The sequence below is a fragment of the Dermacentor albipictus genome, chromosome 10 (genome assembly GCF_038994185.2).
Source record: "Dermacentor albipictus isolate Rhodes 1998 colony chromosome 10, USDA_Dalb.pri_finalv2, whole genome shotgun sequence".
Taxonomy (NCBI): Eukaryota; Metazoa; Arthropoda; class Arachnida; order Ixodida; family Ixodidae; genus Dermacentor; species Dermacentor albipictus.
Window position 1 is genome coordinate 40,444,116 of NC_091830.1, and position 14,699 is coordinate 40,458,814.

General features: G+C 45.7%; 1 protein-coding gene across 2 annotated transcripts in view; it reads right to left on the reverse strand.

Moving 5' to 3' along the window:
* LOC135907340 (synaptotagmin-1-like) overlaps window positions 1-14,699 on the reverse strand; it is a 176,571-nt gene that overhangs the window by 49,691 nt on the left and 112,181 nt on the right. For both annotated transcript variants that reach the window (XM_065439023.1, XM_065439022.2), the window contains exon 3: window positions 730-905. In XM_065439023.1, the coding sequence (XP_065295095.1) occupies window positions 730-905 (176 nt within the window). The remainder of the gene's footprint in view (window positions 1-729; window positions 906-14,699) is intronic.

Consider the following 14,699-nt stretch of genomic DNA (forward strand, 5'->3'; position numbering starts at 1 on the left):
TGTACAGTCACAACTGTATAAGAGCTTATTTGAGTGCGTAGAGAGATGATATTTCTTTGTTATTGGTTGAAGTGTATGAATGTTTCTCGTAAAGGTATGCGGAACTCGAGCACTGTACTGAAAGAAGTTGTCCTATTATTCGAAGACAGTTTCAAAAAGTATTCGTTTAGTGTTTCATTCGGTTTCATCATCATTCGATTATTATTCTATTCGGTTTTTTTAAAAAATTGCTATAGCAATTACTGGGCTGCCACCACAGTGTGTGCACAGTGTGCGCATGCGCAGACGTTACACGTTAAAACAATTAACAAGGCCACAACGCCACACTGTTTCGTGAGCAGTTGCGCGCTACATCTTTCAGGTACAGACAAAAGCGCTCGGTTTGAAACGCAATGTGAACCGTGCAACCGCGAAGCGTCTATGCGTCTCTCTCTCTCTCGGTCTCGCTCACCTTTCTTTGCCCTTTCCCCCAAAGTAGGGTAGCCGACCAGACGCTTTTCCGATTAACATCCTCGCCTTCTCCTTTTCTTTTCCCCTCCCTTTCCTCTTCCTCCTAGTGCCGACCAGTCAACCGGAAGGTTACTCTCGTCAGGCGAACAGCCAGGCTAACATCTCCAGCATACCATTAAAGTTTGTTTCCCTCTCTCTCTCTGTCTCCCCCTCCCCTGGTCAACTCTCCCCCTCTCCCTCTCTCTAGCCAGCCAGCTCCCACGCAGTAGCGAGCAGTACCTTCTCCTTGTAGGCGTTGCCCAGTAGCTGGACTCCCTTGAGGTCCACGGCGCCCTTGAGTCCCTTCTTTGCGTCCTTCTTGCGGCGGCGACACCAGCGCCGCAGGCAGCAGAAGCAAATGCAGAGCAGCAGCAGCGCCACTGCGATCAGGATCATCACGATGCCCCATGGAGGAACTGCGGGTCAGAAGCGAGGCGAGGTTACGCGGCATACGCGGGCCAAGAACAGAACGTCACGCACAACGCGGTTGCGCGGTGAGAGAAGGGCGAGCATAAGGTGCCCCATCTTGCAGCACCAGCCATGCGTAATTGAGGACGAAGGACTCCCTCAAGCCATCCTTGAAGGGCTTTTCCCTTCGCCTCGCATCACATCTGTATGTGATAAAATCAATCAATCAATCAATCAATCAATCAATCAATCAATCAATCAATCAATCAATCAATCAATCAATCAATCAATCAATCAGCACGTGGGAAAGGAGAACGTGTAAAGGGCACAGCAGTGTTGGGGCTGTGGATTGTATGTGTGGTGGGTGAGTGGGGTGGGCAAGAAAGGTAGAGGAAAGGAGAGAGAATGAACTGCCATCGTCAGCACTGACAGTAAAGGGAACGGGCGTTGCAGCGGGACTTGTTGAATATATGTAAGTGAGGTTATTACACACAGAGTTCTTTTTTTGCCAGATATGATATTGTCACGCGTTCGTTGGTTCATCCATTGCCGGTGGCCGCGTTGTGCGGGACTATAACCGGATTGTGAAGGTATCGCTCGGCACAAGGCTGCCTATTGTATCGTTAAAAAAAGACTTTTAATGCAGAAAACAAAGTGTAATCGGATACCATGCGCGACGCCAAGGTTATTAGACATTTCCGAATTTATTCGAGCCCCAGCGATTATTACAGAATTTACGGTGAGACATGCATAAATAGCGGAAGGACTAAACCGGAGAGATTTGATTCAATCACTCACATGTTCGCGCGCTGCTGTAGTTGGGATTTGAGTTTTGCTTGTCCTTGCTGGTACAAGTTATCCCAATAAGGAGCAACGTACTTAACCAGCATGGCTGGCAGCGTATGGGTTTTTGCAATCACTAAATTCGGACAATACGAGCACGCAAGGTTATGATACGAGTCATATTGTCACGCAGTTGACAATAAAGAGCTTGCCAAGCAATGATCCTATTTAATAATGGTCAACACTCAGACAGCGTGCACCACAACACACTTAACCGTCCCCTCTCCCTCGACCAGTGGATGTTGCTGGACTTCCCAACAACAACAACAACAACAACAACAACAACAACAACAACAACAACAACAACAACAACAACAACAACAACAACAACAACAACAACAACAACATAATAATAATAATAATAATAATAATAATAATAATAATAATAATAATAATAATAATAATAATAATAACATTATTATTAAGCATAACTTATTAAATTAAGCAGCAGCAGAAGCAGGTGCGTATTTTTACGCCTACTTCCAGGGCGAAGGATTCTGCCAGCCATATCCAATTACCAATTCTCTTGCGCCAGCTGGTTCTATCATGTGCCTGCTAATGTCCTTACTTCGCTAAAAAGTATGAAGTGTTTCACCTCATTTCGCGTGAATATATGATATCTCTTTAGCTCTTTATCTCTATATCTCTTTATCAGAGATTTCCGTCGACGTCTTCTCTTAGCTTGACCTTCCGTCGGAGAGCACTGCAGTGTCGGCGCTGTCTCTGGCGACTGTGCATCATATTAGCACCAGTGGATTTAACTAAATCGAGCTGGAAGGGGGAAAGAGGGAGGAGGATGCGAAGCTGAACTTGCTGCATGCACTGATCGTGTATTTGTTCGGTCTTTGGTAAGTTTAGAAGAAGCTGCGAGCGAGACTAGCCTTGTCGTCGGGTCGTTCATGCAATGGGTACGCCTCTGCCGAAATTAACATGTTACAGCGCTTCCAGAAACTCAAAAGGTTCGCAACCCTTCACTTTGCCGAGCTACGAATTCACAATCACGTTTCGGAAATTACAAATCCCCCTGCAGGATCCTGACCTGATTTCCACATTCAAATGGCGCCATGTTGTTTGAAGTCCGCCATTTTTTACGTGTTCAGCCAATCAGAAAGGGTGCGGCTGACCCGCCAGCCAATCAGAGTCGACAAGATGGCGAATTCGACGACACAGCGGAAATCGACAATGTCCGGAAGAACGCAGCCTTGCTGCTTCCCGACCGGCGTCGAAACTTCAGGAAAAGTCCGCTACGCATTGTACTGGACCGCGCGCTGTTCATAAGACCCAATACGGGGCGGTCTCATGTACTCCTGCGTCGCGCCGTCGTCATCCATCACCTTGCTGTCCCCTCCGCGTTCGCAGTGTTTTCCTTTCATCCCGTCGTGGCTGGCCAGATTGTTGTGGTCTTTTCATCAGACTTCTCTGTATTTTTCTAGATTGTAGAGCTCACTTCACCGCTGTCGTCAGAGAAAAAAAAAGATAGCATAGGATACACGGGCGGTATGCGCGCCGCGTAGCCGAAAGCATCGTCGGTCACTGCTGTCAACCTGTCAGGACGTGTGAGAAGACCTACCCAGATGGCGCTGCGCACGCTTTTGCTTGATCTAGTGTTTTCCTTAGATGTAAAAGACGGTGCGCGAGTTTTTCTGCGACAGTGACTCACGAGCAGGAAAGATGTATGCCTTGTACTCCTCGAGTTTCTTTTGTGACGCGTAATAACGTACACGCGCGGCCGCATGACGGATGCGCTGCGCATTTCCTGCCTCTGATATATGGCTGGTATAGAGTGCTGAAGATTGGTCTTATCATGCAGGCCTTGTTATATGCTGAACCTATGTTGTACTGCGGTCATAGGTGGCAGGGACAGAGGTCATCGTATGGACACAGCCCATGTAACTAAATCTTGACAAATTAGACAATCTTGACAAAAAGTAGACAAATTTGTCACGGTGATACTTGCAAAGTCATGTTTCTCTTTTCGCGAAACAAGAACGACGGCAGTAAGCGATCACGTGATTCTAATTCATTGAAAAAAAAAAACATGCCACAGGATGGAGTGATACGCAGACCGAATTGGCGTGCGTATGAATTATCTCCCTCCTCAGGGCAATGTATTCAAGTGTTTTGAACTTTCTTCTTCATTTCCATTATCAACTATGAACCGCGGTTCATAGTTGATACAATGACTTAGGGGATAAACTACATTATGCTCGAAGCGCATTCGAGCCGTCGTCGTTGGCGCCGCCGCCGCCGTGCTGCCGCGGTATCGACGCGCATGCGCTGTCCGCGCGGGGAGTGAAAGAAGTGCTGGAGAGGCTTGAGAGACGCACATTGCGTTTCGCTGCAAGTGCGAGGAGGCCAAGTCGACGCACCCACATGGCACTCCGCTCAATCGAGAGCGCAGCGAAGCCAGGGCTGCCTTCCACAGCCCGCTGCCAGCGTGAGCTTTGCACAGCTGTGTGCAACACCACACCGTGCTGCATGAAATGGCCAGAGCGGTACATAGTGCACGCTTCAAAGCTGCAAACGCTGACGATTTTGAGGCGCGCCGCCTGCCATACAGGTGGCGGCGGTCCCCATCGCCCCAGAGCAGCGGTGAGCAGCCCTGGCACGATGCAGCAGCTGCCAGGGTGTTGGTGCGGCGCAGCAGTATAGGTTTGGTACAGTATAGTGATAGAGGTCTAAAATAATAAGGATCGAGATCAGATAGGCAAAAGGCTAGGTAGTGATATGTGTAGTAAAACCTGACTAAATCAGACAGGCTAGGGGACCATTTGACCCCGTCACGTTTAAAAGTGGATGTCAATAAACATCAACAACATCATCATAATCAGCGGCAGCAGTTACCTTATTTGCTTTGTCGCCACAACATATGGACCCCGGCATATATCTTAGGGCGCTGTCGGAAGAGCTCCCGCGCTACCCGCTATAAATCTTGCTATCGATTTCAATGCTCCACTCTTCGGGCAAAACTGCCTGGTTCTTATTTTTAATAAGAAAATTGCAAAAAAATATTGAAAATGTTGCATCATGATATTTCTTTTTCTACACAAGTAGCATATGGTAATAAAGGCTACGACAGAGTTCCAGACATTGCTTGTAAACTGGCCAAGAAACTTATCTGGCTATTAACTGTACGCTAAAAGTCAAGCGTATATAGTTTGAAAGGCTGAAGCAAATAGTTCATAACAGTCTCCGGTCGAAGAGAGTGGACGACTGGAGCGGACACGATGAATAATGGCGACGACCACGAAAAGAGCGCGTTTTATTATTATTTTTGTTTACAGTAGCAGCGCTGACACTGCACTCCGAAAAACCAAGCTGAGCCTCCCACTCGCAAATGCGCAGTGGCAATCTTGTATCACACGCCAGAATGCTTCGAGTACCTTCTTTTCCCACTGCTTAGCCAATGCCCATTGCTCCGTATTGCCCCCGAGACTCCCGATCACCGAGCCTCTGCCGCGCCTATTGCACCTCGCTTGCAGTGTAGCGAACCCTTACCACCAGTGCCAGCCAATCATTCACGAGAGCTGACTGTTTGTTTCAAAAAAGGGTGGAGCAGGGCTTACCCGTGGTGCCCTACTAATATTTCCAAGACGCTTCCATTGAGTCGCGCAGAAGGCGACCGGAAACGAACAATGGAGCGACGCCCTTCTTCCGGTTCTCTTTTCTGGTTGGCTGACGCAATCCATAGCTTTCTATCTACTGCATGGGGTTGGTGAAATTCGAGTATATATAGTTTCGGCGTCAGTGCGATTGCATTCTCTTTTCTTTTTTTGGCCCCACGAAGAAAACCTTTTCCCGCACGTTCCGCACTCGGAGGTGGGCGCTCAAGGAAGGTTCCCGTATACTAAGGCCGTGCGAATCCATCCTAGTTATCCGACTCCCTCGCTAGAGCGCTGAGCGCAAGGCATTACTCACGCCACCGAGAAAGGACCGCGGAAAGAAACGAGAAGTGCGAAAGGGTAGGTGTGATACGAACGGGGCGTTAGGATGCAAGTGTCGGCGTGGTATGTGCCGGGAACCCTGTTTGAAAGCTGTACTTGTTTGCTTGTTTTTTCTTGTTCCAGTGTCCTCGAAGTTTTCTCTTAGTTGCCAGTATGCTCGCAGCAACGTTCTGAGACCAGTTGGTTGAAAAGAAGTGCGATCTTTTTTTTTTTTCAGGAACCCGGAAACGTGCGCTGTGCGGAATCACATAATAAAATACAAGCCAACAACAACAACAACAAAAAAAATGGCGCATGCTGTCAGGATTCACACAAAGGCGGTGTAAGGTTCGCAAGTTCCGATCTGATAATGACAAACTGGAAGCAGCGATACCTACTCAATTAAGACAATTGCCCAAGGTTCTCATAGTTTTCATAAGTGCAGTACAGGTCACCAAATAAAAGGAATGGCATACTAAAGGCAAAAATGAAAACTAGAAGAGTGGAGATCTGTTTCATATGAGCAGTGATGTTGAGTGTACAATAACAACAATAAAACCACATAAGATAATATAGGAGCGGAGAAACATAGGGTGAATAAGATCAAAAATGAAATGGGTGGTACTTGCAAATAAATTTATCTATCTCGATGCATGCCTCTTTGCCGGATGACACAGCACAGAAGCCCCGAAAAAGAGACGAATGGGAAAGCTTAAAAGTAGGCAAATTTGTCGCGGTGATACTTGCAAAGTCATGTTTTTTTTCGCGAAGCAAGAACGACGCCAGTAAGTGATCAAGTGATTCTAATTCATTGAAAAAAACATGTCACAGGATGGAGTGATAGGCAGACCAAATTGGCGTGCGTATGAATTATCTCCCTCCTCAGGGCAACGTATTCGAGTGTTTTGAACTTTCTTCTTCATTTCCATAACCTAACTGTTACCTCAGTAAAATGGTGTCCCCTTCAAAGAATATGTGCCGACATCCTGGAATTTCGATACGGAATACAGAAATGATGCACGTCGAATATCGAGGAGCAGGAAATATGAGGGGGTGGGCAACGCAGCCTCAATGCTACTCAGTGCAACGTAGCCATGAGTTTGCTAAGAAGAAGTCACGAGACAAGCACCAGTTTCCCGTTCACTGTTTGTAAACTTTCGGCGATATGCAACGGTCTTCTAATTATCATTTTCCTCACAAAGTCTTCCTTGGGCGATGTGGCACAAACCTGCGCGGAACACCGGTCTCATTTTGCCACTTACTTCGGGGACGGATACGTCGAAACCGGCGATGCTATTACAATTCCTGCTAGGTTGACCTGTACTGGTTTCAACACTGGCGCGCATCGTCTGTGTAACTGCAATATGCGCGCTAAAATTTATAATGAAACGTCCTTCGGCGAAAGTTTATTGATTAAAACGTATTGCCGATAGTTTCACAATGATTGTTCTACAGTGCTGCTGTGAACTATAACAGAATTATCAGAAATCACAATATCATCCAAACTCCGTCAGCTTCAAAAAAAAAAAAAACACGACTACCATCGCTGGCATACATAGCATATCTTAGAATACCTATGGCATTTTTCAGAATCATTGATCGAAGGCTCGAGAAGCTGCCACATCACTATTCACTATACACCCTGTACACTAGGCAGTTGCTGTTTGTCATTAAAGGTGCATTACACTGTACGGAATATCGGAACACGGAGATGACATCGATGACAGCATCATCGCTGGCAGCGCCATCTTGTAACGCTTTCTTCGAGCGCAAGGCTTTGGAAGAGGTTTCTTTTTTGTTGCTTCATTGTTCTACCACAAGGGGAGAAAGAAATAGAAATCCAGCATACGTCACTGATAGTCATTGTAGACGCCTTAGCACCAATAAATAGGCAGAACATGGTAGCTGAAATTATAGTAGTGTGTGCTCTAGTAGTGGACGCCAGAAGCGCCAGAAGATGCTGCAACCAGCCCTAGTATGTAAGCGTGTCTGTACAGTGCTCCGGTATTCGTAAACCGCGATACGTTTCCGGAAGCAGTAAAGCTTTCAACTATTCCTTCGACGCAACGCTCACTGCTCACGTGATCTGTGCTCCGGCGCAGGTGTTAAATGCATCCCGTTGCGATTACCGTGCTTAATATTTTCAAATTCGTAGATAAATTTTCAGTGGTTACACCAACTTGAAGAGGAGTAGAACTATACCTGTGCAATGTTTCTCTTCAATCTTTGTTTTGTTGCTTATGTTTGTAACGTCTTAAACAATTTGCGAATTTTTAAGCCGTTGCAGCAGGTCTATCACTTCTATGTGAACTTCCAGTGGTGGGGGCAAACTGGGTGCATTCTGGTCAAGCCGCCCGCTGTCTGGCTCACCTCTCCCCTCAATTGCTAACTCACTTTTGATTTTCACTCTCTATTCTATAACACAACTCCCGTGTTAATTCAAATTGTCATTATAACACGGTTTGGGTTTTCTGCTGTTTTCTTCGTAGTTATTACGTGACCATGCCCTTCCATGCTGCAAGCTGGTGCCAATTTACGATGGTCCAATGAAGTAATTACCACAACATCCTCCCAGAAACATCGATTGGCCATTCTGTCAGGATAATGGCGCGCCGGACCACCCGATCTTTTCGTCATTTTCCATAGCTAAGCTGCTGTGTTTTAGCTGCACTATGTCTGTCGGTTCCTGTTACGCGTATTACCGTTATTGTTCTTCCTTTCGTAAACTAAAAATACTGTTAAGGTAACGTGACCAACTTCGGAGCTCAGTGTGGGAGGCATCGTCAGAAGTTGTAAGGTTAAGAAAAGGTAATATCGCTAACGTTCTTCCCTCCAGTACCAAACCGCAACATAAGCACTCAGCTATAAAGCTGAGTACATCTTTTTTCACTTAACTGCAATAATTTGCCCATGTCTGTGGTGATACCTACGAGTGTACAGTATAAAGAGAAACGTACTAATATACGTGTACTTTCTGCCATAGTAATCGTACTCCACCGTACAGCTGTATATGTCGTATTTTCCACGCTTTACGGGGATATAGAACTGCTACACTGGAAACGACAAAATACGGAAGCTGTGAATATTGGCTTGGCTTACCCGTTACGTGTACATGTGTTTATTTTTTATTCATTAATGTGCGGATCGCGATTGCTCGTTAAGCTCAACAGTGAAGGTGTAGGCAAGAACACACACATACGAGCACAACCTGTCAGGCACACAGACACGCATTATTAGACGCACAAATGCGCACGCGCAGACACTATGAACGAACACACGCAGCATTTGGAAATTCATAATTTGAAACGCGAACAGCAACAAAAGCCTTTTACAAAAGCGTAACTAGATGGAGGTGCGACGTGCAATAGCTACAGTATCCGCTTTCCAAGCATACACTCATCCCAAGTGTACATTTTGGAGACTGAATCAGGCCGCTGTTACAAAACGCAGGTGAAATTGGAAACGAAATAATCCGTCGGATAGTTTTGGAAGTATACGCGTTTGAATTAATGAGCACTGTACAGGTTCATACTCGCACACACACACACAAACACACACACACACACACACACACACACACACACACACACACACACACACAAACACACCACAAGCACACACACACACACACGCACAAACACACCACACACACACACAAACACACTACACGCACACAGACACATACACACACACACACACCACACGCACACACATCACACGCATATACACTCACACACGCACGCACACACGCACACACACACACACACACACACAACCTCGCACACACACACGCGCGCGCGCGCGCGCGCTCCCACGCGCAATTCCAAACACACAAAGAAAAAGCATAACCGCTTCTCCGCGGACAGCGCCCTTTTGAAGCATTGACTACATCTACAGTGAAACACCGGTGCCCTGGGACAATCGATGAAATCCCGAAAGGAGCTCTCGGCGCTCAGACGGAAAGCAAACAGGCAAAGTAAAAACGAGACATGTGCGCCCTCCTAAACTCGAGGGGAGTGTGCACCTCACGTCGAAGACGATCCGCGGGGCATCAGTTCGGGGCCCACGAGACGCAAATGCCACAACAACGGCCCATCCGTCGAGAATATTGAATCCCAGATGCACCGACGGGTGAAAGCAAGAGTCGGCCGCAGACACTGAGCCGGCTGTTTTCGGATGCAAAACCTGTCTTCTTCCGCTCGGTTTGGAGTCCATAGAGAAAGGCGGAGGAAATGTTGAGACCTTTCTTTTTTTGTGCGTGAAATATGCATTGCAGAAATCTTGACATATTGATCGACGCCAGCTGCTTCTTTTGCTCTGGTTTTAAGCGGAAATTGCTTGGAGAGAGAAATTTTAATGAAAGCGAAAAAATGAGATATAGTAAGGAAAGCCTATGTTGCAGACAGCGCACCAGGCAGCACATCCATATCCTTTACGGCTTCATCACGGAGTAGTTCAAATGCTTACAGGGGAGTTGAACGCCATGAAGTGGGAGGAGGGATTGGAAAGATGGGCCGCCCTTTCTTTCTTTCTTTCTTTCTTTCTTTCTTTCTTTCTTTCTTTCTTTCTTTCTTTCTTTCTTTCTTTCTTTCTTTAGCTCGTATCAAACCGCGATAACAAGCCACTTTATTTATAAAATATAAGGATGCCAAATAAACGGACACACACAAGAGAAGAGAACGGGAGAGGGCGCCACGTTTATTTGGCGTCTTTATATTTTATAATGAACAGCTACCAACTAGCCCAGCAGGAAATGCTTTTAAGCCACTTTCCGTTAGAGGAAAAATCCGCAATTCGGGTGAGTGTGCCGACCTAAACGAAAGCCGCTTATTTTCCCTCCCGCATGGCCCACACCAGGACCTGAGTTCATCAAGCGTTCCGTCTGTGATGTCCGTTTCCCATTAGACCAGCTGGCTCCGCTGATGACATGTCGGACAACACGATTGGCTGTTGTCCGCTCTTACGAACAGCCGTAGCTTATTAATATTTTTGGTAATACGAACGCAAAATTATGCATGTTTTCATTTACGCCAACAAGACGAGCGAGCACGTATCGCTTTCAGTTAAGTGATAGGGAACACGGAATCTGCGTTCAAGACGGATACAACAAGAAATTTCTATTCAAGAGCCAGTATAACGGTTCGAGATCTATGGAAAACGCTAAAGAAAGATGTTAAAATAGCTTGAATGTCTATGTGAAAAGTTACAGGTCTCCCACTCATGCGCAAGTTCTGAATCTACAGACCAGGGGTAATCGTTGCCGGCAAACGAATTCGGTGTTCGCTCTCAAACTTCCAATGGACATAGAATCGTGGCCGGGCCAAGGAGGCTACAGGACGAATTCCAACGCGGTAACACTGAAATCACAACCTCCGGCACCAATAGCTTTGAGGTGCACGTCCCAGAGTTGGCCAAAACCAACCCAGACCAATCCCCCTACGCGACATTTACCATAGCCCTATAGTGTTCTCTGCAAGGTTAAACTGCTGTCGCTATGATGCCACCGATCGACTGGCTGCAAAAATTTCAGTTGATGAGCACAAATCGGCTAGCGATTTCCCAAAGCCCTGGGACAGAACTGGGAATGTCAGCCACCTGGGCTTGGTCTGCTTGTTTATTTCTAGTGGTATTTCTTTTTTTATTTTGCTTTCTTCAATCTACATCTCCATTCAAACGCCTCATTTAGAAAGCAGCAAGCCTTGCATATAGCACGACGGACATCTTTAGTTATTGCTAAACTCTCTCTTAGTCGATTTGAAAATCAATCAATAAATCAATTAATCAATCAATCAATCAATCAATCGTTTAATTATTTATTCAGTTAGTCAATGCTCACCCTATCATCCACACACATAATATTAGCCAACGCCTCCAGACCAGCTTTCCAGGAAACCTTGTGCCTGCGTCCGAGTACAGGGAGGGTATCACACGCGACCTCAGTGTCTTCCGAGTTTCATTATATCTGCGGCTGAGAATATCAAGACACGCGACTGAAAAGGGAACGTATCTAACAAAGACAAACCGATCTGCGTTCGTACAGTGCCATCAATTCTCGCGTTTTGCCTTCATCAAGGAAGCACCACAAACGCGTAGCAGTTCCTGTGAACAACAACAACAAAAAAATAAACAAATAAGAAGCCAGAGTCACGGCGGCAGGATTTTCAAGACGGCTACGAAGAATAATAAAGATTAAAAAAGTGTTATACTTGAAAGATTGAAATAGAAGAACACTGCCTTGAACAATTATCTAACATTGTGCGGAAGGCAAACGAAAAAAAGAAGAGTGCACGAAAAAGGCTTATAGGCTTAACCACCAGCAACCAAAACAAGACCGCTAAGCGGATTGGGCGAGGCAGTGTCTTCGCATCGCTTTGGAGCCAGACATTCAAACAAAAATGTACTCAGCTTAATCGAAAGAGAAATTCGTGGATAACGAAGCACATTATAAAATGTAAGCGTTTTCATAAGTCAGGAAAACCATGTTTTAGTATTCCAATGTTTCTAATGGCTTAGAGAACCACTACGAACCCTGTATTCAGTGCGAACGGTAACCACCAATCCGGTCATTAACCTTTTCTTTTTTTTTTCCTATAGAACTGTCATGTTACGCGCTTTCCCGACCAAGAGAACCCTTTAATAAATTTTCAGTTCATATCTTTATTTACTTTGAGAAGATGAAGAATGTGTCACCATAGTAACTGAGGAGGCGAAGAAGTTGTAGTAAACAGGAAACCGAAAAGAACGTACCAGCGAGGTAATTTTGGACCTACACCCGTCGATACTTGTGGGCGTCTGGAGGAAAAGGTCAAAGGTTTCGAACGTTGGAACTGCTCCTGCCGCTCGGTTCTTGTTTACTATCTCGTTTTGCGGATCGGGATTGCGATCATATAGAAGGGATGAGATTGCATTGATAAAGATAAAAAAAATAAGATATCTATGTGCAGCCTCGGTGCTGTGCTGGCAGCTCCTATAATGACAAGAAAATTAATTTACCAGGCAGTTTTGATATAGGATCGGATTAAAGATATTGCTGGCACGTTTCTTTTTTGTCACGAAGCACAACTTCGTCCCGAGAAAATAAAAAACGAAGAATTTATAGAGGAATTCGGGGGTGCGAGTCCTTTCTTGCTAGTGGTTGGGTTGGGTTGGGTTGCTAGGGTTGGGCGGGGGAGTGGAAGAATGAAAGGGCATTCTTTAGTTTGGTTAATGTTCAAAGTGCTCGTAAAGAACAAAACGTGTTTGCGCGTGATACCTAATATAACAGCGTACTTAAGTTTGTCGTTCACTGAAACAGAAAAAAGTAGCCTTTTTTTACGTCACTACTCTAGCCGTGGAACTTCCTAAATGCAGGTAGACTTTCAACCAGCATACTTTGCAGATACTCACGCGACGTCGAACCAATAGGCCCTGTGGAAATGACATTTTCGTTTTCATAGCGTACATCCCACCTTCGTATTTACAAAAGTTTAATTAAATTTAAAGAGGTTAGGCCATGCAATATTGGAAGAACTACCCCCTCAAAGTGGCTGTATGGCTGTGGTTGGGCTATGGTGTTGTTGTGTCTATTCAAAATGTCGTAAATTGCATTCCTGGCTGCTGAGGATGCATTTACAGTGGCAGTAAACAAGAGAAAGAAAGAAAGAGCGAAAGAAAGAAAAGAAAAGAAAAAGGAAGCTCATGCATGCAAAAGTGCACGAGTCAAAATTGATAAAAAAATCACCGCCGAAAGACTCCGTACAGAAGGGATTCTATCGCATCCTCTTGCCTCTCCCCCAGTACAGGGTAGCCAACCGAAAATAATCTCTGATTAACCTCCCTGTATTTCCTTTGCCTCTCTCTCTCTCTCTTTCTGGTCATTCAGCGAAGCTGAAACGTGCGGCTCCACTGTTTATCACTTGGTTAATCCCGACGGTTCATTAAACGACGGCTTGGCGAGTTGCCGAATCCTCTGACCCCAGTTGCTGCTTGCGCTCGGCTGCACGAGCCTGTTCTTGTGCCCGGGCTGCAGCATGAGCACGGCGTAGAAGAGCTCATTCCGAGTTCTGCTCGCGACGTTGCTGATCGATAGCTGCCTGTTCCCAAGGAGTACGTATGACATGTGGCCCAACGACTTCGGGACCACAGAGAAACTGCTCCGAGCGTGCTCGGCTGAGACGGAGAGCAACGACGTCACTACTGGCGCAGCCTATCACACGCCTCTCTCTTTTCTTTTCGCGCATGCGCATAGGGTTGGCAGGAGGAGTTTTCGGCGTACAATCTACCAGCCATATACAGCTTCGGTGTAAAATTACTAAAGTTGTGAGATCATGACCAGTGTGACGTTCTTGGAACGTTAAGCTCCGTCGACCATGTAAAGTCCTTTGAAATATGGACATTTATGAAAGACTATACTAATCCTATAAATATCTTGAAAATGAATTGCCCGAAGAGAGGTAATTACCTATTGCCATGGGTCGGCTAATGTGTCTGAACTGCTTCCCTCGGAACGTTTGACTTGCAAGCGAGTCCGAGGTGAAGTTAATAGACCTCTACTGAAACCTTTCCTTGAAGAGTTCGTCTACTCCATATGTGTTACGTAGCAATCTCATGAAACTATTACCAATCTCGAATGATTTCCGCGTTACTTTCGTGTAGATGGCGATGTAGTGCAACACAAACAATTACTGGCATAAATAAGAAACGACGTTTAATTAGGATATTGCTTCTTCCTTAGTATAAGCTAGAGAATTTATTTGTCAATATACGGAGTGATTTTTGAAATCGTTGTTGCCCTGTGCGGAACATTAATTGTAGGCGTGGCCGTTCCGCGGAAGTTGCAAAAGAAAAACAGTTGCGAAAAAAAAACAGTTACAGCGTGGTGTAAAATTTATAAACAGGGATAAGGTGCCTCAGAAAGGCTGGCCAACGTTTCGATGGGAGAACCTATCTTCGTCAAAGGCGGCCTCGTTATCCTCGGCATGTTAGTTTTAAAGGGTTAGTGCAGTGACGTTACGCGCGGTTGTTGTCGGTGGCGGTTGGTTATAAAGGGAGAGACTT